Source organism: Rhinatrema bivittatum, chromosome 11, assembly GCF_901001135.1.
Source record: "Rhinatrema bivittatum chromosome 11, aRhiBiv1.1, whole genome shotgun sequence".
Classification (NCBI taxonomy): domain Eukaryota; kingdom Metazoa; phylum Chordata; class Amphibia; order Gymnophiona; family Rhinatrematidae; genus Rhinatrema; species Rhinatrema bivittatum.
Genome location: NC_042625.1, coordinates 6,709,495 through 6,736,228, shown reverse-complemented (window position 1 = coordinate 6,736,228; position 26,734 = coordinate 6,709,495). Strand labels below are relative to the sequence as shown.

The window sequence follows — 26,734 nt, the reverse complement described above, 5'->3', positions numbered from 1 at the left end:
GTCCTGAAAATCTGGAGCCGGTTGGCAACCCTAATAGCTGTGCATGCATAAAGGAAAAGAAAAAGACAAAGGAGGAAAGCACTGAGAAGTATTTGTTTCCCCAGTGATTCTGGGTGTGGCACATGCTGCTGAGAGCACCCCTGCTTCCTCCCCAGGAACGTCCTCAGCCTGCCCAGCTCTGTACTGCTGTAGGAAGTGCCTGAATATATTCCGCAGGGTGCCAAAGTTATTCTCTCCTTTGTATAGCGCTAAGGGCTATATTTCAGCACTCGACACCTGCATGCGGGCTGAGAAGGAACATTTACTGCTTGGATGTTATGTTTCTCTAATGTGACATGTTTTGATGTTATATGTATGTACACTGGAATCCGCTTTAATGTGTACATTTGCAAAAAGCAGTATACAAATGTTTTAAATAAATAAAATACATAAATGTCATCTTAGTCAGCTTTTAAGTTCATGCGATTAAGGCAGTTTCATTGCCACTGTAAAACTTTAGGACAGTATTTTCCCCCTTACAATAGCAAACTCTCCTTCCTATGTCATATCAGGTACCAAAGAGATAGCGATGTACAAAAGTAGACAGAAAGCTCCTGTGGAGTTGGTTCTAATGCTGCTCATGACACCAGGAGAGCGGCCCCTGCCTGCCTCGTGCCCAGCTCTGCCTCTTCTGGGGTGCAGGAACCAGGCTCTGCACGGGTGGGAATGTAATACTCCTGTGGGAGCCTCGGGCTGTTCCTTTTCTGATCTGATTGTAATATTTACTCCTAGGGAGGATCCGCTGGCAAAGGCACGACCCTGAAAGGCAGATCTGATGCCGACCTCGTTGTGTTTCTCAGCTGCTTTACCCATTACACAGACCAGGAGAATAACCGAGGCATGATCATCAACGAGATCCGTGAGAAACTAAATACATACAAGAAGGACAAAGGCTTTACAATCACCATTGCGGAATCAAAATGGCCCAACCCTCGGGTGCTCAGTTTTCATCTGAAGCTTGATGGCTACCAGGAGGTTATTGAGTGCGACGTCCTGCCCGCCTACGATGCTCTGGGTAAACACTTCTCCCTGCTGTTATAAAGTCCATATCTTACTTCCCCAGGGTTTCAGTACTCAGGAGCTGAAGTGGACTGGGCAAAACTACTCACAAACATTAACATTAGTTTGATTTCCTCCTGAAGTTAACTTTAGAGGGTTCTGCAAGCTCTTCACAAGCTCCCTCTGCTGCCCATGTAAGGAAATGCACAAAGCAATGAAGAACAAAGGGCAGTGCCTGTCAGGAGAGGTAACCCAGCGGGTGGAAAAGAGGCACGAAGCATGGCCCCAGGGGAGGGAGGTTGCAGTGCCTGACAGACCAGGAAGGAAATGCAGTTTACTCAGAAATAGAAACAGGAGTACAAATCTCCAAAGTGCTAGAATAAGTGTAAAACAAAAAAATGGTCAAAAGTGTCCCAGTGAAGTGAAGCCATGTGCTGGTTACCTCGCTGTCTTCCTCTTTCTCCATACTTCTAATGACATAGTAATATAGTGAATGATGGCAGATAAACACCAAATCGGCCCATTCAGCCTGCCCATTTGATTTTCGTGCACATGAATTCCCACATGCAACCCACCACTAATCCCTTCTCCCCGCATCTTTTAACTGACTTCTCCACCCTCTTTCTACCACTCCATATCCTCTCAAGCATGCCCAAAATCTGTAACCGTCATGGCCTCCACCATCTCTGCTAGTAGGCCCCTTCTGTATAAAAACCTGGACAACTCAGCTTCATTGAGGTTTGGGTTTATCTGTGGTTTCTTCATGCAAGTCCCTCAGCCTTCCTGGAGGCCCGGTCCAGTCTTACCACTACTGTTTAGGGTTGTAACTGCATCTCCATGCAGGTTGCTAGAAAGTACAAAGTATTACCAATACTGCTTTTGGGCTATAACTACTTCTCCATGCGGGTTACTCCCAATGCCTTCTTAGATTGTAATTTGACTTTTGTTTTTTTTGCTTTTCTCTTATAGGCCAGGTTTTCAAGGGCCGTAAACCTGACCGCCAGGTATATAAAGCTCTCCTCGATGTCGGTTCCCCAGGAGGGGCATTTTCCACCTGCTTCACTGAGCTGCAGAAAGATTTCATTATAGAGCGTCCCACCAAAGTCAAGAGCCTGATCCGTCTGGTGAAACACTGGTACAAATCGGTAAAGTGCAGCATAGTGTGATGCAATAAATAGCGCAGTATCATGCTGCATGGCACAGCACAGAGTGCAACATTGCATGGTACAGTATAGCGCAGCCGTGCTAGTTTTGGTGACTAAACAGATGTTACTAAACGTGGTGCTTAGACATGGAAGAGAGCCTGAATATTTAAATAAGTGTGAATCAGAGAGGAAGATGACAAACCTGCAATAGCCTAGGCCAGCACTTGTAATGGAATCTGAGCAAGCTTGGGTCAGATATGGAAAGCAGTAGTAGGGACAGGGTGGAGAGGTAGAACAAATCTGGCAACACAGCAGGCCATGGGGTAGCCAGCTTGGTACCAGCAGGCCATAATTCCTCAGGAACTACCAGGTCAGTTGTGACTGGGTACTGTCCAGCAAAGCCAAAGGAATCTAGGCAGCCAAACATTGGCTTCATTGGCTTTGGTGGCTGTATGAATTGTTGCAGCACTTTGGGGTGAGATGGGAAGGGAAGGGTGATGGCTTGAGTGTGGGAACCTGTATGATTCAATTGCCTGAAATGATGGAGAACCAAAGAGAAAGACAACCAAAAAAGGACTTGGAGAAGAAACAATATCAATAACAGTCAAGCTTATGTGGCAGACAACTGGCAATGGGGACTAACTTGGCAAACTGAATGGGTCAGTTGCTCTTTTTCTGCCTTTATCTACTACATTACTGTGGACCTTGTTTACTAAGCATTTTTCCCGTAGACAAAAATGGGAGAAACCTTTAAGTTGGCCTCTAAGTTACTGTGCTACTCTGCTGTGAGCACAAATGCTCATAGTTTAGGTCATAAAATTGCAGATTTGTGTAAAGGGACCTACAGTCCCTTTGTTAAGGTTTATACTACTCCCATCATATTGGTATAGTTCAAGAAGCAAGTAGTCTGAGCCATTTGCTATGGCACTCCCCTCTAGGAGTGGGTACAATGGTACAATATAGGATGTTGGTCAGTGAAGCCCAAGAATATTCAGGTCAGAGAGTTTGGAACTAAGAAACTCTCAGCTCATCTTTCTGCAGGAGTTTAGAGTTTGGGGAAGGGAGAAAGCCTGCTTTCTGCCTCCAGTGTCTCTAACGTCTTATACAGGCCAATGCAATATTGGGCACTCAGGTCAGCCTGCTGCTAAACGTGCGATTGGACGTGCATTTTGGATGTGCTAGACCTACACCCGATGCAATGCTGGGATCAGCGCATCCACAATGTGACATGCAAAACAGCGCGTAGCTAACAGAACTCATCACACGTAAATTCCCTGTAGATAAGGCTATTAGCTATTACCACCCAATTCAAAAAATCCCTGCGCGACCAAAGCACCCATTGTAACGTAGCAAATTAACACCAGCCTGGGAGCTGGTGTTAAGGAATGTCGTGCTCTACCAAAAAAAACAAAAAGCCTGCTTTCTGATGGTCCTCCTATTCGTATCATTGAAATACAAAATAGGAGGAACCACAGAAAGCAGCATCGCGCGAAAAATAAAATGTTGGAAAAAAAAATTCTGGATGCCCAATATGCATGCCCAGTATGTTGTGCGTTTGTCCCAGCAGCCAGAGAAAATGGACGCTCGTGTTGAGCATTCGTTTCCCTAATCCGCACTGACAGCCATGTCTCCTGTCCTGGGCGGCGCTGGGGATGCACAGCTTCCCCTAGCCCCTCTGTTTTATGTGGCAGCTCATTACCCTATTGCATCGCGTGCCCGGGACAGGTGGGTGGGCACGTGGTAAGAAAGGGGGAGCTCAGTCATGAGCGCCCATTTTTCGTTGCCGATATTGCATGGGCCCCATAGTGAGTACAGAGAGCCGTGCAGAAGAGTCCCTATGGTGGTGCTTCTGATACTTTACTGAGGGAACCAGCAGTGGGGTGAAGAGCATCCCCTGCTGTGAGGGGGTAAACCTCTCACCCTGAACTGAGTTCCAAGTGTGAACAAAGATCGTTGCAGGAGGAGCAAGAGGTGAGTGTTAGGTGCCTGTCTAAAGGTACCAGCAGTAAGGAAAGAAGAAGGCCAGCTCCCTCCTTTTCTCTTATCTGATCCTGGAGTCCAAAGGAGCTGAGAGGAGAAAACAGCGAGGTGTAAAGAGAGAAAGATTCAAACATTGGAGAATCCTGAACCAAAAAGGATCCCTGGAAGTCAGAAGCCCAGCATCTGTCCAAGGAAGCCTTAAATCTCAGCAAAAGGAGTGAAGGGATCCCAGGGGGCTGTAACAGTAAGGATTAGCAACAAATCTCAATACCTGTTGGAGGATTTCCCTGCTTAAAGGATATAAACTTCAACTTTCTAATTTGAACTCTTGTAGTAAAGACTTTTTTTATTTAAGAACACCAGACTTTCTCTGGGGTGTCTGCTTCATGCTATAGCATCTAAACATTATTGATACTGAAGGAAAGTGAAAGTGTGTGCTGGCACATGAGAAAGAGAGAGCATGTGTGTGTGTGTGTGTGTGTGTGTGTGTGTGCATGTAGGAGAGACAGCATGTATCTGATTGCATGGAGAGAGTGGGTATGTGTGTGATTGCATATAAAAGAAAATGTGTGGGTGTGTATGATTAAATTTGGGGGAAGGCAGAGAGAAATCATGTGCGTGTGGTGGAGAGTGAAACAGTGAATGTGTATGTGTGTGATTGCATGTGGGAGAGAGAGCACTTGTGTGTGATTTCATAAGGGGGAAGACAGAGAGCATACATATGTATGAGAGAGAGAGGAGAAAGTTTGTGTGTACCCTCCCCCACCCCAACTAATTTGACAAACTTAAGGGTGACTGGAAATCAAACATTTCCAGGTATGGGCAGCAGTTTTTTTTAATCCTTAGAAGTTTTAATTAATGGGTGTTATTTGATGTGTCTGCTGTTTTGAAATATTTTATTGGTGTTTGGAAAATTTAAAAAAAATTGACGTATGAGTTTTAAATTACTGGATGTTCTATTCATCAGCTGTTTTGAAATATGTATTTTTTTTATTGGTATAGTTTTATTATTATGATATATTTACTACTATTATGATGTTTAATATTTCTTAATTTTGTTTGCGTTTTATGAGGCATGGTAATGTTTCTGTTTTTCAAATGTGGCACTGTATACAGAGTTTGGCTTGTTGCAGCTTCCAGTTCAGTTTCTATTTATACTTTTTTTTATTTTTCATATTTATTGGAGACTTCAAATCAAACATATTATCAATGACAACTCAGAATAATCAAACTATACAGTATATAGAAATCTTTAACGGTATGACACTGCTATCTTCATGACACAGGTGATTGTTCTCAGACTAGCTTATGGCAGCTAAATTCCAGATTAAAATCGTGTTAAACTAAGAACCAACGTAGCAAACATTGAAGCAAAAGTAGTATCTAACACGTAAGACCTGCACCGTGACATCTCCCATAATTTTGTTCTTTAATTCTAACCTCCCCCCTGAAATAACCCCCCTCTCCCCCCCCCTCTGTAATTTATAAGGAAGCTAAATGACAATGTCTGTTAGAGTGTCCTTTATGGTGGGGGATAAGTAGGCCATAAAAGGTCTCCACGTTGCCAACATTTTTGCCTCCAACTTATCCAGGTTTATTTTAAGTCCCGCAAAACTATCAAAAGCTTCTTGAAGTTTTAGGTGGCAGTGATTTAGTGGGCTCTGTTATAAATATCAGTACATCATCCGCGAACGCGGCAACCTTGAACTTAGTGGATTCTTGGGAGAAGCCAGTTATATCCTCCGCTGCGGCAATTTTGCGCAACAGGGGATCAATTGATAAAATTATTTATTTATTTATAGATTTTTTTTATACCGGGGTACGTAAATAACATCACCTCGGTTTACATTCAAACAGTAATTCAGCATTGCGCTTTACAATTTAACATGGTAACTGAACAAATACAATACAGTATATAACTATGTATTAAAAGAATATAAGCAATATATGAGAGATTGTGGCGGTTAGGAAGAGTAGTTGAGGATTCAGATCATTGATAGGCTTTTTTAAATAGCCAGGTTTTAAGGTTTTGTTTAAATTTTTTGTGACAGAGTTCCTGGCGTAATTCAGAGGGCATGGTGTTCCATATTGTTGATCCAGCAATGATGAAAGATCGTTCTTTTGTACTAGAGAGTTTAGTCAGATTGGGTGCTGGGATATTTAGTTTGGCTAAATTCTGGAATCTCGTTGGGCGGGAAGACGTTTTGAATTGTAGTTGATCTGTGAACCAGAGCATTTCTCTGTTTTGAATGGCTTTGTGTATCAGCGACATAGATTTATAAATTATCCTGTAAGCCACGGGTAGCCAGTGCAAAAGACTGAAGAGCTGGAGTGATGTGATCATGGCGGCTTGTGTCGGTGATAATGCAGGCAGCTGCATTTTGCAGCATTTGCAAAGGTTGAATGGTATAAATATAGAGTAAATATATATATATATATATATATATATATATATATATATATATATATATATATATAAAATATAGAGTAAAGGGGATAGAGGGCATCCCTGCCTAAGACCTCTATTGATAGATACTTCTGATGATTTAGAGCCATTCGCAATAATACAGGAGGTTGGGTTTTTATATAAGAGGGCAATATATTGAAGAGTATTCCCCTGAAATCCAAATCTGTGCAGGACCGAAAAAAGATATGGCCAAGACACTATCAAATGCCTTTTCCGAATCAAATCTGATGGCTAAGGCCTGTATGTTATCCGTTTGGGCAAGAGACATGGCTGAAAGGAGTTTAATGATGTGGGAGCTTGCTGACCTGCCTTTCACAAATCCCATTTGGTGCATGGAAATAAGTTCCGGTAGGACCGTACTCATTCTATTGGCTAGGACTTTTGCTAAGATTTTACAATTGCAGTTCAGTAACGATATTGGCCTATAAGAGGCAGGGTGTTGGGGGTCCTTCCCTGGTTTGGCTAGAATAGTAATATGAACCGTATTAAAACTTTTTGGAAAGGCAGCCTCAGTGAGAGCGCTGCGAAAGAAGTTTATTAGATGCTCCGAAAAATCTGTTTGTAAAACTTTATATAAATCACAAGACATCCTGTCTGGGCCCAGTGACTTTCCCGATTTGGCCCCTGAAATAACATTGGATACCTCTGTTGCTTGGATTGGTCTATTTATAAATGTGAGTTGTGCTTCGGTGAGCGTGGAAAGAGGTAGGTCTTGGAAAAATAGATCCTCCTATTTTCTGCCACCGAGCGCATCATCAGTATATAGGGAGCTATAAAACTTTCGAAAGACCTCACAAATTTCCTCTTTAGTTGAATCCTTTTCCCCCTTCTGAGTGATCGTGTTAGTGATCACCGTTTTTCCCTTTGCCACCTGAACGGTTTTGGCAAGAAATTTGCCAGCCTTATTTCCAAACTTATAATAATGAAATCCCGAGGCCTGTAGTGATTGTTGCGCCCTGGTGTGTAATAGAGAATTTAAACTTTCTAGCGTTGTAAAGTAATTACTTCTGTTCTCAGCCGAAGGTGTCTGTATTAAGAGACTTTTAGTTGATCTGACTTTGGACCCTAGAATAGTATCATACTATTCAAACGTTTCTTTCTTGTTCTGACAAACGCAATGATTTCACCACACATAACTACTTTGCCGGTTTCCCAGAAGAGCTGAGGTGTATCCATATGGGACTGATTATGGAAAAAGGAAGGCGTATACTCATTAGGTGCATATAAATTGCATATAGTGATTATCCGGTCAGAGGTTACCTTGTTTATGGTGTCCAAATTCCTCTAAGTCCTGTTATCCTCCAGTTGGGGGTGGGGCTTATCTTTTCTCTGCTTGGTTGGGAGTGGAAATGGCAGTTGTGATTTTCATAGTTTTCTGCTTGGATACATTTCATACTGAGCGACTGCAGATGGCAAACTGTCTTATGTACCATCAGTATAGTAAAGATTTTCTTCTCTGTCTCCCATCTGTTGGTAGGGGGAAAACCCCTTGCAACTGGACTGATCCGTGGCACTCAAGGAACAAAAATTAGCAGGTAAGAACCAATTTTCCTCTACCCCCATTCCTCCATCTCCAACAGAGCAAGTACAAGACAACATTGATTTACACATCCAATGATGGAGTCATAAAAGCCGCTTTTTGACATTGCCATGTAATTACCACTTTCTCTTTCTGAGGGTTCCCTTAACATCCACGCACACTCAGTCAAGGGGGAAAATAGATGGGGCAGGGAAATCTGTACCTCCCTCCCTGCCCTTCCTTTCATTAAAGTAATTTCCCTACCCAGCTTGCATTTTCCACCAAGGCACAAACATGGAAGGTAGAGCAGAGAGCCCACTGGCAGGGCTGGCAAGTGAAGCGAGCAGGGGCACAGCCCTTAGTTATGTAATATAAATGATGGGAATGTGCAAACATGGAAGCTAGAGCAGAGAGCCCACTGGCAGGGCTGGCGAGCGAAGCGAGCAGGGACACAGCCCTTAATTATGTAATATAAATGATGGGAATGTGCAAACATGGAAGCTAGAGCAGAGAGCCCACTGGCAGGGCTGGTGAATGAAGCGAGCAGGGACACAGCCCTTAGTTATGTAATATAAATGATGGAAATGTTCAAACATGGAAGGTAGAGCAGAGAGCCCACTGGCAGGGCCTGTTAGTATTATAATTCCGCTTTGGAGTTAGCAATCTGTTAGCGATCAGCTCCTCTGAGGGGAGGGGTTGGCAATCTGTTATGGCTCACCCCACCAGGAGGGCAGAGCTAGCAAACTGTTGGTGATCTCCCCGCCGGGAGGGCAGACTTAGCAACCTGGTATGTGCTGGTTCCTGTAGAAGGAAGAACAAGAGCCCAAGGGAGAGAAGAATCTTTGTTGTTTTTTACTGCACCTGCACTTTGGACTTTGCTGATTACAGCTGCTGCATTACCTCCTGGAGACCTGGTCCTCCCCCTCGCTAGATGCCGACCCCTCCCCCGGGTGACGTCATCAATCTGCGCGGGGCCATTTAAGACGCTGACCGAGTCGGTGGTTCACAGAGCCCAAGGGAGAGAAGAATCTTTGTTGTTTTTTACTGCACCTGCACTTTGGACTTTGCTGATTACAGCTGCTGCATTACCTCCTGGAGACCTGGTCCTCCCCCTCGCTAGATGCCGACCCCTCCCCCCGGGTGACGTCATCAATCTGCGCGGGGCCATTTAAGACGCTGACCGAGTCGGTGGTTCACAGAGCCCAAGGGAGAGAAGAATCTTTGTTGTTTTTTACTGCACCTGCACTTTGGACTTTGCTGATTACAGCTGCTGCAATACCTCCTGGAGACCTGGTCCTCCCCCTCGCTAGACGCCGACCCCTCCCCCCGGGTGACGTCATCAATCTGCGCGGGGCCATTTAAGACGCTGACCGAGTCGGTGGTTCACAAGAGCCCAAGGGAGAGAAGAAACTTTGTTGTTTTTTACTGCACCTGCACTTTGGACTTTGCTGATTACAGCTGCTGCATTACCTCCTGGAGACCTGGTCCTCCCCCTCGCTAGATGCCGACCCCTCCCCCCAGGTGACGTCATCAATCTGCGCGGGGCCATTTAAGACACTGACCAGCTTGGCGGCGCGAGCCGTCGGCGCGAGCTGAAGGGGCACGCTAAAGGGGCGTTCCCCTTAGCGCCCCCCTTGGTGCCTCCTGGTGCCCAGTGTCCACAGACCATCCAAGCTTCCATAATAACTGTGAGTACTAAAGCCCAATATGGCTGGATATCCGATTCCAGCTAGGATTAACTGTAACAGAAATATAGTGCGCCAAGATCAGAAATGGAAAAGACCCACGCAGCGGTATCTGACCCAAGTGTCTCTTATTCCTAACCACAAAATTATAACACTAACAATGTTATCTTTGTCTTTGGTTAACATCCAATCGATTAGTAAAAAGATCCCGGTCGTTCTGGATTATCTTAAGGATCAGAAACCTGATATCTGTGGTATTACGGAGACGTGGTTAAGGTCTTCCGATACAGTACTTATTAATCAGCTACCCCATGCAGACTATGATATTTTTTCTTGCCCTAGGGTAGATAAAAAAGGAGGGGGCCTACTATTATTAGTGAATAAAACCTACCATTTGTCCCAACTAAAAATTAATATAGCTGCACGATATGAAGTTGCACTATTTAAATCTAGCCTATTACAAATCTGCCTGGTATATACACCTCCGGGCTTATTAGAGCATAATAGTTCTCCCCTTATAGAACTGTTTTCATCTATGATTGATACTAAGATTCCTACAATTATTATGGGGGATTTTAATTTACACGTGGACTTGTGGCCACGTTCGGCCAATTGTGAGATTTTCTTAAATACACTAGAAGCATTAGGTTTCACTCAGATTATTAATGCTCCTACGCATAAAGCGGGCCATACTTTGGATTTGGTGTTTTTAAATGACGCCCTGAAGGTCAATATAGTACCTAGTAGTCTACCAGTACCATGGTCGGACCACTATTTAGTTACTGCCGGTCTTTCCCTAAAAAGGCCTCAGATTGAGACGCTGCCAGATGATAAAATAGAAATTGAAGTTAAAAAGGCCTGTAATAGTGAGGATCTTATTGCCAACTTCCCGGAAGCTGTGTTATCTCTAGATAGATCGAATACTTTGGACGCAGTTAAATCTTGGAACTTAACTATGCTGGAGTTAGCAAACAAACTATGTCCCCTTGTAAAAAAATCGATTCCCCTTCAAGGTAAATACAGAGCCCCGTGGTTCTCCTCTCATCTAAAAGAGCTAAAAAGAGGACTGAGGAAAGTGGAAAGAATTTGGCGGAAACACCGAGACGAAGTGTCACAAGTAAACTATAGAATGGCCTTACATAACTATAGAGAAGCAATTAACACGGCCAAACGCAATTTTTATTCGGATAGGATACATAAATTTCAGTTTAATCCTAGGATTTTGTTTCAATATGTATCAGAACTGACCAATATTAGAGGCAATGTAGCTAATTGGGGGAATAACTTAAAAAACAAGAGCAATGAATTTGCCGCCTTTTTCAAGGAAAAAATTCAAATCGTATTAAAAAATCTCAATACACAGACCTTACAAAATATTGTTCTACCTAGTAATCCATCTGTGAATTGGTCAACATTTGATTCCATTTCATCGCTAGAAATAGCGAATTTAATAAAAAAAATGACACCGGCTAATCACTCCATGGACAAAATGCCGATCAATCACTTGAAGGTAGTGCGAGATATTATAGCCAAACCACTAGCTGATATTGTCAATCTATCACTAGAAGAAGGCACATTTCCTGACAGTCTGAAATGTGCAATGGTGAAACCTATTTTGAAGAAAACTAATCTGGATCCAGAAATCTTGACAAACTACAGACCAATTTCAATTCTTCCATTCGTGGCCAAATTGATTGAAAAAGTGGTCAACCGACAGTTAATGGACCACCTAGAAGAACATCAGCTGCTTTTCCCGGCCCAATATGGTTTTCGGAAAGCTCAGAATACAGAGACCCTGCTAATCTCACTACTTGATACCGTACAAAGAGGTTTCGACCAGAATACCTCCTATCTGTTGATTCTGTTGGATATATCAGCGGCGTTTGACACCATCAATCATGAAGTACTTTATTTCTAGATTGAGCGAAGTGGGTCTTCAAGACAAAACATTAGATTGGTTTAAATCGTTTCTGGCCAATAGATCATACGTTGTTAAATTGGGAACAGCTGAATCCGAGGTAATTGATCTTCATACTGGAGTCCCTCAGGGTTCTTCCCTCTCACCAACTTTATTTAATATTTATATGGCCCCATTATGTAGATTCTTAGCGGGTCTGGGGCTGGTACACTACGTTTTTGCGGACGATATCCAGATATTGATACCCATAAAAGATTCTTTGTCAGCTACATTGAAACTCTGGGATGTCTATTATCAATCAATAAACCAACTTCTTACGCATATGTCATTAGCGCTAAACAATTCAAAAACCGAAATACTCTTTATCGGTAACAAGGTAACAGAGAAAGTAGAAAAGGACATCCTTAACTGTCTCCCTTTATATAAAATTCAATCTGAGGTAAGAGATCTAGGGTGTATGCTAGATTCTGAGCTTAAAATGAAATCTTCTGTGAAGGCTATCCTAAAAGACGGTTTTCACAAATTAAGAGTGTTAAGGAGATTAAAACCACTATTGCACTCAAATGATTTCCGGATTGTAGTCCAGGCATTAATTCTACCCAAGTTAGATTATTGTAATGCCCTATGGTTGGGTTTGCCCTCATCGACTATCCGTCCGCTGCAATTGTTGCAGAATGCCGCTGCACGGCTAATATCTGACACAAAAAAATTTGATCATGTTTCCCCAGTTCTGATGGGTTTACATTGGTTGCCGGTTCAGTTCCGTATACAATACAAGTGCCTAACTTTAATACATAAAGCAATATATGGCACGAATTCGGAATGGCTGAATGCCTCCTTACGTATCCATGTCCCATCACGAAATTTGAGGTCCCTTGGGCAGGCCTTGTTGACCATTCCATCGCCCAAGCTGGCTCACCTTAGTTCAGTGAGAGAGAGGTCCTTATCTTTAGCAGGGCCAAAAATGTGGAATTCCTTACCCGCTGAGATTCGGACAGAGGAGGACATTAACAGCTTTAGGAAGCAGATAAAAACCTGGCTATTCGAACAGGCTTTTAGCCTGAATAGTTGACCCAGTTTTCCATAGTAGTACAGAGACACTAGGAGAGGAGGGAGAGGAGAGTCTAAGAGGGAAGGAGGGGAGATGGGTGGGTGGAGGGGAGGAGGGTAGATGGATGGGTGGAGGGAAGGGGGGTACCTGGGAAGATGTGGCAGAATTGTTGGGATTTGAAAGGGTTTAGTTTAATATATTTTTAGTCAGCTAGCTTTTGGTTTTAATGTATTTTAGTCATGTACCATGTTTTGTTTTTAGTATATATGTGTTTGAAGGTTGCTACTGCAACTTCAATCAATGTAAACCGCCTTGAAATGAACTTGAAAGCCGGTATATAAGATTGAATAAATAAATAAAATAAATAAATAAATATAATCTCCATGCGGAAATCTGTTATGGATCTGCTTCCCAGAGGGAGGAGTAGCAATCTGTCAGCGCTCACTCCGCCAGGAGGGCGGAGTTAGCAGTCTGTATTGATCTGCTTCCCCAGAGAAAGGAGTTAACAGTTGATGATACTCCGTAGACAGAGTTAGTGATCTAATGTGGGTTGGCTCCCACAGAGTGGTAGGTGATACAATACCGCTCTGTTAGTGTAAGGAATAAACACTTAGTAGAAATAGTGAATCCCTGGGCCGATGGCAGATGACAGCACCCCCAAGAGCAGATCCTGAGAGGGACCACTGGCTAGGCTGGAGTATGGAGACAAATACAGATAGTTCTTTATAGGGATGTGAATCGTTTTAGGACGATTAAAATTATCGTCCGATAATTTTAATATCGTCTTAAACCGTTATGGAACACAATACAATAGAGATTCTAACGATTTATCGTTATAAATCGTTAGAATCGTGAGCCGGCACACTAAAACCCCCTAAAACCCACCCCCGACCCTTTAAATTAAATCCCCCACCCTCCCGAACCCCCCCCAAATGAGTTAAATAACCTGCGGGTCCAGCGGCGGTCCGGAACGGCAGCGGTCCGGAACGGGCTCCTGCTCCTGAATCTTGTTGTCTTCAGCCGGCGCCATTTTCCAAAATGGCGCCGAAAAATGGCGGCGGCCATAGACGAACACGATTGGACGGCAGGAGGTCCTTCCGGACCCCCGCTGGACTTTTGGCAAGTCTCGTGGGGGTCAGGAGGCCCCCCACAAGCTGGCCAAAAGTTCCTGGAGGTCCAGCGGGGGTCAGGGAGTGATTTCCCGCCGCGAATCGTTTTCGTACGGAAAATGGCGCCGGCAGGAGATCGACTGCAGGAGGTCGTTCAGCGAGGCGCCGGAACCCTCGCTGAACGACCTCCTGCAGTCGATCTCCTGCCGGCGCCATTTTCCGTACGGAAACGATTCGCGGCGGGAAATCGCTCCCTGACCCCCGCTGGACCTCCAGGAACTTTTGGCCAGCTTGTGGGGGGCCTCCTGACCCCCACGAGACTTGCCAAAAGTCCAGCGGGGGTCCGGAAGGACCTCCTGCCGTCCAATCGTGTTCGTCTATGGCCGCCGCCATTTTTCGGTGCCATTTTGGAAAATGGCGCCGGCTGAAGACAACAAGATTCAGGAGCAGGAGCCCGTTCCGGACCGCTGCCGTTCCGGACCGCCGCTGGACCCGCAGGTTATTTAACTCATTTGGGGGGGTTCGGGAGGGTGGGGGATTTAATTTAAAGGGTCGGGGGTGGGTTTTAGGGAGTTTTAATGTGCCGGTTTTGCGATTTTTAGATTTTTAGATTTTTCACGATTTTTCACGATTTTTCACGATATTTTACCCCCCCAAACGGCAACAATACGATTCCCTCCCCCTCCCAGCCGAAATCGATCGTTAAGACGGTCGAGGACACGATTCACATCCCTAGTTCTTTATTAGACTGGAAGTAGAACCACCAGAGGTGGCAGTAGTGAGCTGATGTGCCCGGCAGGGCTGAAGTCCTTCAGATACTGGAATTGCGATCTCTGAGTTGCTGAGTTGTAGAGAGAGACTATAGATAGTGAGTAGGCAGGGTATGCTGGATACATAACCAGTATTAGATGATATACTCACAATTGTAGATATCTGTAATGTCCTCTTATGCAACAGAGAGTCTTCAGTATTCAGGAACAGGAGCTGCAGACGAGTACTGGTTCCTGTAGGCAGTCTGAAATAATAACTCACAATAACTGTGCATGAGATGGCTTCTGGAATAGAAGAGAGTTTAGGAGAGCTTGAGGAACATAGGCCCTTGTGGAGCAAGTACCAGTTCCTATCTGCAACCTGTAATAGTAATCCATAAGATATAGGTATGCGATATCTTCTGAGAAAGAAGAGAGTTTGTTAAGGGTTTTAGGAACATGGGCCCTCGTGGAGAGAGTACCGGTTCCTATCTGCAATAACTCATGATCTCCGTACCTGCGATAACATCTTAGACAGAAGGGAGTCGTAGAGACTAGGAACATAGGCCCTTGTGGAGCGAGTACCGGTTCCTATCTGAAATAGAACTCACAGTGTTCACGTCTGTGATCGCTTCCAGGCAATAGGAGTCTTCTGAGTCTTCAGGGACATAGGCCCTCGAGGAGCGAATACCGGATCCTGTCCTCTAATCTGAAATCAAGAGCGAGAGCGGGGCTCCCGAGGAGTGGGTACCCCTAGGTAAGTTTGTAGAGGCAGAGCATTGCTAACTCGATTCGTAGTCGCAAGCAAAGACCTTTTATGTTGGAAGCGGATGATGTCACTACGAGGGGACATCCCCGAGGTTCGCGCCCTTGCTGGTACAAAGTCTGGAGCGTGTGCGCGCCCTTACATCATCAGGAACATGGCGGATCCGTAGCATCAGGCCAGCCTGGGGATTCCGGGGCAAGGAGGCGAGGAGAAGCCGCGGCAGCATCTGTCCGTCAGACCCTAAGGGAGTCGCCACAAATTAGAGAGGGTGGAGCGAGGGCGAGAACAGGAATGAACGCAACAGTTAGTGCATTGATCCTGACCAGCAGAGGTCCTCATGGAGCCATGCTCTGCTGTAGCCACCATGTTGATGGCTGCATGACTTGGCAAGTCCTGCCCTATGTAACCCTGCCTTTTCCTCTCTCTGTACCTCTTCATTGAGTCACCTCAGATCCTTGCATTGGCCCACCTTGCCTTGCTACTGCATGGCCCTTGTAGCCTTCTTGTCTCACCTTGCCTGACCCAGTCTGGCTCTGCCCAAGTGTCAGCCCTGCTCCTGTTGGGAGAATCCCCCTTCCAGCTAATTCCCTTCACCGTGACAGTTAGTCTGACCTCAGTGGTGGAAAGCTGTACTAAAGAAAAGGACTGTGAAGCATCTTGTAAGCAATGGATTGCAAGATCCGAGATAGCTTGGTTTTACTGGACATTGAGTGTATCAAACAAATCTTTCTTTGATTGGGTGACCAAAGAATGTTAGCAGGGGCAATAGCTGGATGCTATATACTTGCATTTCAGCAAAGCTTTTGATAGTTCTCCATAGGAGGCTCATGAATAGACTCAGCAGCCTGGGGATGCTCCCCAAGGAGGTGGAATGGATAAGAAGCTGATTGAGGAGTAGGCAATAGAGGGTGGTGGTAAATGGGATTCACTGCAAAGAAAGACATGAAATGCCTCAGGAGCTGGTGCTGTTCAATATCTTAGAGAGTAATATTGTTTAGTAGGAAAGATTTGTCTTTTTGCAGGTAACACTAAGATCTGGATTCCCCTTGAGGGAGTAGGAAAGTTTGAGGAATAGTTGAATGATTGCAGACTCCTGCATTGGGTGCAGAATTGCAAGGGAGCAGTGCACATAGAGGGGTGGGAGACTGATGAGCACTAAGGAGGCGTAGCAGGCTGCAAACCAGGGAAACCAGGCTTTCAATCCCACTGCTGCTCCTTATGTCCTTGGGCAAGTGCCTTCACCCTCCATTGCTCCGGTACAGACAGATTATGACTCACTGGGAAGAGGTAAATACGCACAGTACCTGAATGTACTGAAAAGTGGATTATAAAATAAAGAAATAAGTAGGAGAGAGCCCCCGTGGTGATAGTGTCTGTTGGCCTAAATGAGTGTGATAGTGGTAGTCAAAGACAGAGGAATACTAGGGTGCAGAAGCAGAAGCATGAGCAGTAGGAAAAAAAAGAGGTGATAATGTCTCTGGTACAGGTGCTTGGTGAGACCCCATCTGGAATATTCTCTCCAGTTCTGGATACCGTATCTCCAAAAGGATACTGACAGCATGGAGATGGGCTACAGAAGGGTCTACAAAATGGTGCAGGCCTTTCACCTAAAGCTCTGTAAGATGAGACATAAGGATCTATATATATATATATATATATATATATATATATATATATATATATATATATATATACACACACACACTCTAGAGCAGGGGTTCTCAGCCCAGTCCTTGGAACATACCCAGGCAGTCAGGTTATAAAGATAGCCACCTGAGATAGATTTGAGTGGATTGGAGGCAGTTCATGCAAATCCATCTCATGCATATTCATTGTGGATAGCCTGAAAACCAGACTGGCAAGGTGTGTCCCGAGGACTGGGCTGAGAACCCTTGTGATAGAGGCATTCACATACCTGAAAGGTATAATTTATTTGTTGGATTTATTTCCCACCTTTCCGAATATAGAATTCACTGAAAGTGGATTACAACATATTAGAAAAATTAGCCCTACAAAAAGATAATTTATGGCTTCATATTTTAAAGGTGTAAACAAATTTGAATAGCAGCAAAATCACAATACAACTCAATAAAATAAAGTGTGCCTCGAGGCCGAACTCTAAATAAATCTAAAATCACGGCTAAGCTTTTGCATGGAGGATGGCATGTGTAAGGTGTTTCCTTCTCTCATGGATAACTGAAACCTCTTTCCTTTTTCCCCAGTGCTTTGAGGAACGTCGCGTGTCAAAGCTGCCTCCAAAGTACGCTCTGGAGCTCCTGACCATTCACGCCTGGGAGAAAGATGGTCAGAAATTGGATTTCAACATGGCAGACCTCTTCCATAAAGTGCTGAAATTGATCTGTGGCTTCAAGATGCTCTGTGTTTATTGGCTAAAATACTATGACGAGGACCTCCTGACATCCCAGTTACAGAAACCCAGGTCTCTAAACTACCCTTTGCTTTTCTTGGCTGTCTCCGGGGTGGTAAATGTTGCTTTTATTGGAGGGGGAGGGGAAGAGGGAGACAGGATCATTCTTTGCTGTTTCCGTCTCTGTGTCCGAGAGATACATTCTGTGTGTGATTGTGCTGTGCGTATCCTGGTGTGCAGATTCACTGTGGCCCTCCTAAATTGTAGTTACAAGGTAATCTGTTGACTCACATGCTTTCTTTCTATTTGAATATTCAGGCCAATTATTATGGACCCAGCGGATCCGACAGGAAACTTGGGGGAAGGATTTCGCTGGGATGTGCTAGCAGAAGCGGCTGCATCCTGCATGTCCCAGGTATGCCTTAGAAATCATCTTGTCTTGCTTGGCATGAGGAGAAGTGGCTCCGACTGCTCATATGCCTTAGCCATGGCTGCTCACCTGTGACTACAGATCCATCACAGCCAATACATCACAGGTGACCTCTGACAGTAAACCCATGGAAAGACGGCTGAGATATTTCCTCATCTGTGTGGTCTCTTTCTCTTTCAGCCTGCACCTATTGACCTTTGCATCAATGCAAGCCACCAGTCCGTGCGTATTGCATCTGTTGATCCCTACAATAAAATCCAGCGCATTAAAGACAGAATCCAGTTGGAAATGGGGATCTCCACCAATAGCCAGTGCCTCTTTCTCGGGGACCAGGAGCTGTTGGATCACTACTCACTAGCAAATTATGGAGTGTTCTCCACCACCACTCTTAACCTAAAAGCCCAAGGATCTTGGTGTTCAATACTCTGAGAGTCGCACTCATTTCTTATCAACTTCTCTCCCATCTCCTGCCTGGCCCACCTTCCTTCTCCTTCTCAGGAACATCCTCCTGCTCCTGTGGGACTTCCATCTCAATCAGAACCAGGGCTGCGAGCTGGTGCCCTGAGCCTTCATTTAAAGTCACTCAGGGATTCCTCCCACCCCCACATTACTTCACTGCCACCTTTCAGACTTCCCTTAAGAGAAAAATCTCCACTTTAAACACCACACATCCTGGGTCGATTTTAAAAGCGGCGCGCATACACGTTATAAAATCCAATGGCCGTGCACACATGCATGTCGGATTTTAAAATCTGGGCGGGCGGGATTTTTGATAAATATGCGCGGCGATGCAATCAGGCCTTCCCCAGTTCCCTCCCAGTCCGCTCTAATTAAGGAGCGGACTGGGAGGGAACTTCCCTAACCCCCCTACCTAACCTTCCTCCCCGCCCCCTAAACCTAACCTAACCCCAAATTCTTTATTTCAATACTTACTGCTCCTCTGGAGCAGAAGTAATCGGTGTGCGCTGGCCTGGCCCACCCCCCGCCCAGCCCCGTTGGAGAGGCCCAGCACTTGTGCACATACAGGGGTTTGCGCGCACAGCCAGGCCCGTTATAAAATGCGTGCGGTGCGCACAAGGCCTGGCCCCACGTGTAATCCCAATTTTTGCACGCGCAGGCCTTTGAAAGTTTACTTGCCTGTACATATTAAATCTTATACACGCTTCCTGATTTGGAATACTGGAGAGCTCAAGTCAGAGAGGTTGCAGACACTGAGTGGCTGTGTTATGATTTACCAAACATGACTTTCAAGTATTATCAAATACGGGGGCGTTATCTCGAATGTTATGGTTTGGACTGATTGCATTTCGGATGGGAATGTTACTTACCTGTGTGCAGGGGGCTGGCCCTTGATACTATCTTTACTGTTTATATTAAAAGTACATTGTGGAGTTTAGTATTTTACTGCAAAGATGATATAGTTTGTACCCAGTCTTCTGTCTTATGCCATATTCTTAATGATTATTGTACGTCTTAAAATTGTTAAATAAAGAGTTAAAAAAAAACCTTATACACTCTGAGGCATGGGGTGCCAATTAACTACAACAGAAAGAAAGAAAACTGGTAGTGACATGGGGATGGACCAGGGATCAGATCCCATTAGTGTCCAGGTATGATTAAAGTATATTAAATGAAAGCAGACATCTCTGATTTAAGACAAAGGATCAGTTTCACAGTTTCAGTGCTTGACTAGGCAGAAAGCACAAGCTTCAATAAGGCAGTTCAGTTCTAAGATATAATATGGGCAATGTTCCCAGCTTTCTTGTTAATGAAGTTTTTGGCAATCGGGTACAAATAAAAATGATTTATACTCACACATATACTAGTATACCAACTTCCTTTTAACACATAATTATATATTTGAATATTAGATTAAAGGCAAGGCATTCAACCTGCTAAGCTAAACCAGCTAGGCTGAGTATGTGTGACGTTAAGGCATTATATATGATCATGGATCTCCATGGATATAATTTAATGCTTTTTAGTTCAGAATAGTTCTATCTATAAATATATATGATGGCATATTACAATCTATAGATACTGAAAAATATCCAGGAGAGGGTATCTACTCTTACACCGCTACACCCACATTGGCAAAAACCCGTTCCCATTTTTAGAAACCCCAGAATGGTAGTGATTTTGAACAGGAACTGATTATATCAATTGACAATTTGAAAATGACTCCATTTCAACAGCAGGGTGTTCAGGATGGCATGGACATGGACAATCCAAGCGTGGATGTGGTGGCAGGAACACGAGGAAATAGAGCTAATGCCTTAAAAGTAAAACCTTAAATTGACCTGCACTGGCTCCCAGTTAATTTCAGGATAGACTATAAAGTGCTCTCTGTGATTCACAAATTTATTTACAATGATAAAAACAGAATGGCTAAATGCATCCTTGCACATCCATACACCACAAGGAACTTAAGGTCAGCAAATAAAGGTCTTCTACTGTATGCACGGCACATTTAAGTAAAGTGAGGGAACGAGTCATATCTATCGCTGGGCCGAAATTGTGTAATTCACTCATGGTTGATATCCTCCGCAATGACCACTCCATAGTCCTCAAACCAGCTGAGAAAGGCAGAGGTATTGTGATTATGGATAGACACTAATTCCTCTCGGAAGCTTCTAGTCAGCTTAGGGATTCAATTTTCTATAAACCCTTACAGAAAGATCCTACTGTAGATATCCAACCCCATATTTACCAACTGTGTTCATGAGCATTGGAACAAAAAACAATTCTTGAAAAAACATTGAATTTCCTATATGAACCATTTTCAGTAATACCTGCTTTATGTTTGGTGCTGAAAATACATAAATTGCTAAAGACTCTGCTGGGGCAGCCAATTGTATCAAGTTAGGGATCTTGCTTTGAACCATTATCAAAATATGTGGATAGTTTCCTTCAACCAGTAGTTTCACAGATACAGTCATACGTTAAGGATTCTTTCCATTTCATTCAAATCCTACAAAATCATTCTCGAGTTGCACCAGGGTGGCTCATGGTGACAGCATTTATTAATTCCTTATACACAAACATCCCTCACAATGTGGCACTGTGTATTGTTGAAGCTTGTTTGTCACAGACCAGTTTAGCAGACAAGCATATCAAATTCATAAAAGACTTGGCAGAAATTGCACTCACACAAAACTATTGTTTATTTGACACTCAAGTGTATCAACAAGTTAAAGGTGTTGCAATGGGGTCTTTTATGGCTCCATCTATAGCCTGTTTTTATGTCGCAAAATTTGTAGAAAAGTATGTATATTCCTCTCTTTTTTGGAAAAATATTATACTATGGAGATGCTACATTAACATTTTTTTTTCATATGGTCTAGCACTGCAGACAACTTGGATGAATTTATGCAATGCTTGAATTCCAAGACATAAACCTTACATTGTCTTCTCACTATCTGCCTGATTCACTAAGGCTTTTCTGCCATTCTGTGTCTATGGGAAAACACCTTGATGAATCAGGCCCTGTAATATCTGTAAACACATTTCTTTCTTAGATCTTGCAGGCCTAGATTCATCAAAATGCTATAATTTTCGCATGGATAATGCCCGCGATAATAAACAGGGGCATGGGTATGATAATTTTACAATTAGAGCGTTATGCATAGTTAGTTTATCACAACATGCATTAAAGTTTTTACTACTCACAAAGTAGCCCACAGAGAGAGAGAGAGAGAGAGACTCATAGTAGTCAACTCTGTATATCACTAAAGGAGGGCCAGCTAGTAACTGGAGGTGAGGGTTTGGTGGTGGTGTAGGGTTTTAGGGCCAGTTTTACATGCAGAGTGAGTCGTATGAACAGCACAGTACACCTCCTGAAGAAGCTGTTATCCAGCGAAACAGTGGCCTCTGTCGGGGTATCACTTGTATATTTTGTACTGTCGATTGTCTTTGAGAGGACAAATAGTCCTTCCAGCATTGTTTTAGTAGGTTTTTGGATGAAAGTAGCCTTCTGATTGCTACGCCTCACAGACAGCAGAACAAGTGGTGGGGGTTTCCCGGTCCCACCAGTAACTTGAAACATCAAAAAAAAAAAAGACTCACCAGCAGCCGAGCGGAGGGTTTCCCAAGCCAACCAGTGCAGCAGCAGAAGGGCCAAGCAGCATTCCCAGGCCTCACCAGATGCAAAGCATGTCAGAGCCCAAGGGGAGAGGGGACTAGGAAAGGAAAGGGCCGGAGAAGGAAGGAGTGGGGCATTTAGAGAAGGAAGAGGGAGGGAGCAGTAGGAGCATGAAAGGGGAGGGATGTTAGCGGTGGAAAGGTAAAAGGGGAGAGAGGAGTGTGGGAGGGGGAGAAGGGAAGGGATGAAAGGAGCAGTGGGAGGTGAGAAGGAAGGCGAGGTGCAGTGGGGGTGGGGAGGAAGGAGAGGGGCAGTGGGGGTGGGGAGGAAGTAGAGGGGCAGTGGGGGTGGGGAGGAAATAGAGGAGGGGGCAGTGGCAGGTGGGAGGAAGAAGAAAGGAGGAGAGAGGCAGTGGTGGGTGGAGAGGAAGGAGAAAGGATGAGACGGGCAGTGTGGGTAGAGAGGAAGTAGAGGAGCAGTGGTGGGTGGGAGGAAGGAGAGAGGAGAGATATGCATATTCCCGCCAAAACACCTCAACTGTCCACTGTTCCCCATGCACACACACACACTACTCTCCCATAACCCCACCCCACACATGCATACACACCTGAACTCACACACATACACATGTGCACACTCCCACCCTAGACACACACGTGCACCCCACTCCACACATATTCGCACATGTCCATCCCCCTACACACACTTTCAGTTATTCACCAACATACACCAGTCACTCACACCAACCCCATAACACATACACACAAACCACCCCCTACATACATGGGGGGAGGAGAGGGGTGGAAGGGCAAAGTTGTGAGAGACATAGTGCACATACACCCACCCAGCTCACTCACCTCAGACATGCACACACACACACACCCTCTCACCTCCCCACACAGGATAGGGAGAGTCTGTGGAGGCTGCAAGGGGGAACAGCTCCATCCACAAACACACAGCCCCTCACTCTCACCTTCCCACACACACACAAATGGGGGAGGAGGGGGGAATGGGGAATGCAGTGGGGAGAGGGAGAAAGTGCACATGCACCCCTACACACTTGCTCAGGGGAGGAGAGGGAGGGAGCATGGGTAAAAAATGGGGTTTGTCCCCCCCCCCCCAACAGCCACACACACACACACACTCCACTCACCTACCAATATCATTTACACATCCACCACTCACAACCACGACATTTACACACTTCTCATACAGATGAGGAGGAAAGGAATAGGGAGTGTGCAAGGGGGAAAAAGTGTCCACACTCTGCACACCACCACATCCCCACCCCAACCCAGAAACACACACCACCTACATGCACCCCACCCATCACCATATACCCCACCTGCAACCACCACATTCACTCACCCTCTGCAAGCCTTCTGACCTACACCCTTCCCTACTGAGCACCCCCAACACCCAGAGATACTTACCCCCATCCCTCCAACCCCAGCAGAGCACGTACAAGACAACAATGATGTACACATTCAGCTGATGGCATCATAAAACCTGCTTTTTGACATCGCCATGTAATTATCACTTTCGCTCTCTGAGGGTTCCCTTAACATCCACGCACACTCAGTCAAGGGGGAAAATAGATGGGGTGAGGAATAATAAGGCTTTCTCCCTGCCCTTCCTTTCATTAAAGTCATTTCCCTACCCAGCTTGAATTTTCCACCAAGGCACAAACATGGAAGGTAGAGCAGAGAACCCACTGGCAGGACGGGCAAGAGAAGCGAGCAGGGGCACAGTCCCTAGTTATGAAATATAAATGATGGAAATGTTCAAACATGGAAGCTAGAGCAGAGAGCCCACTGGCAGGGCTGGCAAGAGAAGCGAGCAGGGACACAGCCCTTAGTTATGTAATATAAATGATGGAAATGTTCAAACATGGAAGGTAGAGCAGAGAGCCCACTGGCAGGGCTGGCGAGAGAAGCGAGCAGGGACCCAGCCCTTAGTTATGTAATATAAATGATGGAAATGTTCAAACATGGAAGGTAGAGCAGAGAGCCCAATGGCAGGGCTGGCGAGCGAAGCGAGCAGCGACACAGTCCCTAGTTATGTAATATAAATGATGGAAATGTTCAAACATGGAAGCTAGAGCAGAGAGTCCACTGGCAGGGCTGGCGAGCGAAGCGAGCGGTGACACAGTCCCTAGTTATGTAATATAAATGATGGAAATGTTCAAACATAGAAGGTAGAGCAGAGAGCCCACTGGCAGGCCTGGCGAGCGAAGGCAGGAGAGGCACAGCCCTTAGTTATGTAATATAAATGATGGAAAAGTTCAAACATGGAAGGTAGAGCAGAGAGCCCACTGGCAGGGCTGGTGAGCAAAGCGAGCAGCGACACAGTCCCTAGTTATGTAATATAAATGATGGAAATGTTCAAACATGGAAGCTAGAGCAGAGAGCCCACTGGTAGGGCTGGCAAGGAAAGCGAGCAGAGGCCCAGTCCCTAGTTTCCTAGCGTGTAGCCAGATGGACTCAGGACCAATGGGTCATTTACTCCCCTGCTAGCAGATGGAGACAGAGTCAGATTTGAAAGCTGACGTCATCCTAGGTATACCCCTGTAATGACCTCAGCCATTCAGTATCTTTTCATCTCCTAGCAGAAGTGGACCATGTCTCCCTATCGGGAACACATTACTCCTTAGAATTGGAACATTTACCTCTAAATTGGAGAAATATAGAGCCCCCGCTCTCCTGCAGTGATACCTAATGTGCTCTCCCCCAGTTGAGTATTCCTGAGGTAATTTCCGAGATCCCTCAGAAGTGAGCCTTGGTCCAGTAGCCAGTTCCCGGCATGGACTTGCTGTGGAAGCAGCAAAAAAGGCAGTGGATGCAGGAAGCCGAGCGTGGCGGTGACGGCCTATGCCCTGTGCACCTCGTTCCCCCCAGCCTTACCAGCATACCTCGGGACATGCCTCGTCACACCAAGGGCATCCCTGACACCATGGATGACGATGGGTATACAGACTCATTAGGGATCGGGGAAATCCTGCCAGGCCTGGAACCTTACCAGACCATGCTAAGGTTCTTCCACCGAGATTTATTTATTTAAAAACTTTTCTATACATTCGCTAAGTCATGTACCATCGCAACGGTTTACAAATAGGCACAAAATAAGGTATATATAGGTAGTTTATCGTACATTTAACAGGTGCCAGTTACAAATGGTTACAATATCATTAATAAAGTCAAAATTTTGGGTAGTGGTGGATTAGTCCAGGAAAGTTATTGAGATACTTCTATTTTGGTCTACATCTTAACTGTATTATGTCTTTGTAATATTGTAATGCCATTTATTCTCAGTTGCGCTTTTCTGTATTTTTCGTTCTCTCACTCACTCTCTACCCCCTTGTTTCTTTTGGAAAGGCTTGTTTATAGAACCCTTGTCTCTCAGACCCTCAAAACTCTAGGAGTGTCCCGAGCGGAACCAAAAAGGAACCCCATCTTGGTGTCTCTACGGAAATCTTCTTACTATTTCCCGATGCTGGAAGCCATCCAGGATTTGATTGACCTGGAGTGGGATACCCCAGAGGCCAGTTTTAAAGGAGGTCGAGCCTTAGAGGCCCTGTACCCGCTGGACCCGACAGCAAAGGAACGCCTCCATCTACCGATGAAAGTATGTTCTCAGCTCCAGTGGTGGCTACAGGAGATATTCTTTTATTCAACACATAATTAAGCTCTGGAATTCGTTGCCAGAGGATACAGTGAAAGCTATAGAAACATAGAAATGACGGCAGAAGAAGACCAAATGGCCCATCCAGTCTGCCCAGCAAGTTTCACACTTTTTTTTTCATACTTATCTGTTTCTCTTGGCTCTTAGTAACCTTTTGGTTCTATTACCCTTCCACCCCCACCATTAATGTAGAGAGCAGTGTTGGAGCTGCATCTAAATGAAATATCTAGCTTAATTAGTTAGGGGTAGTTTGTAGTTTGCTTATTTGTTTACCCAGACTATGTAATTCAATCCTTGTTGGTTGTCTGTATATAGATCCACTTTTCTTCATTTCCCCTGCTGTTGAAGCAGAGAGTTATGCTGGATATGCTTGAAATGTCAGACTTTCTCACTGCCGTTGAAGCAGAGAGCTAGCTGGATATGCTTGAAGACTTCCTCCCCTGCCGTTGAAGCAAAGAGCTATGCTGGATATGCTTGAAGACTTCCTCCTCTGCCGTTGAAGCAGAGAGCTATGCTGGATATGCTTGAAGACTTCCTCCTCTGCCGTTGAAGCAGAGAGCTATGCTGGATATGCTTGAAGACTTCCTCCCCTGCCGTTGAAGCAGAGAGCTATGCTGGAAATGCTTGAAGACTTTCTCCCCTGCCGTTGAAGCAGAGAGCTATGCTGGATATGCTTGAAGTGTCAGACTTTCTCCCCTGCCGTTGAAGCAGAGAGCTATGCTGGATATGCTTGAAGTGTCAGACTTC

The 26,734-nt window shown here is 44.9% G+C and overlaps 1 protein-coding gene across 1 annotated transcript in view; it reads left to right on the top strand.

The window, feature by feature from the left end:
• LOC115073073 overlaps nt 1–19,737 on the top strand; it is a 165,817-nt gene extending 146,080 nt beyond the window's left edge. Inside the window, exons 15-19 of the mRNA XM_029571219.1 lie at nt 772–1,054; nt 2,008–2,183; nt 17,650–17,867; nt 18,114–18,210; nt 18,406–19,737. Of these exons, the coding sequence (XP_029427079.1) occupies nt 772–1,054; nt 2,008–2,183; nt 17,650–17,867; nt 18,114–18,210; nt 18,406–18,654 (1,023 nt within the window). The 3' untranslated portion in view covers nt 18,655–19,737. The remainder of the gene's footprint in view (nt 1–771; nt 1,055–2,007; nt 2,184–17,649; nt 17,868–18,113; nt 18,211–18,405) is intronic.
• Nucleotides 19,738–26,734: the final 6,997 nt, after the last annotated feature.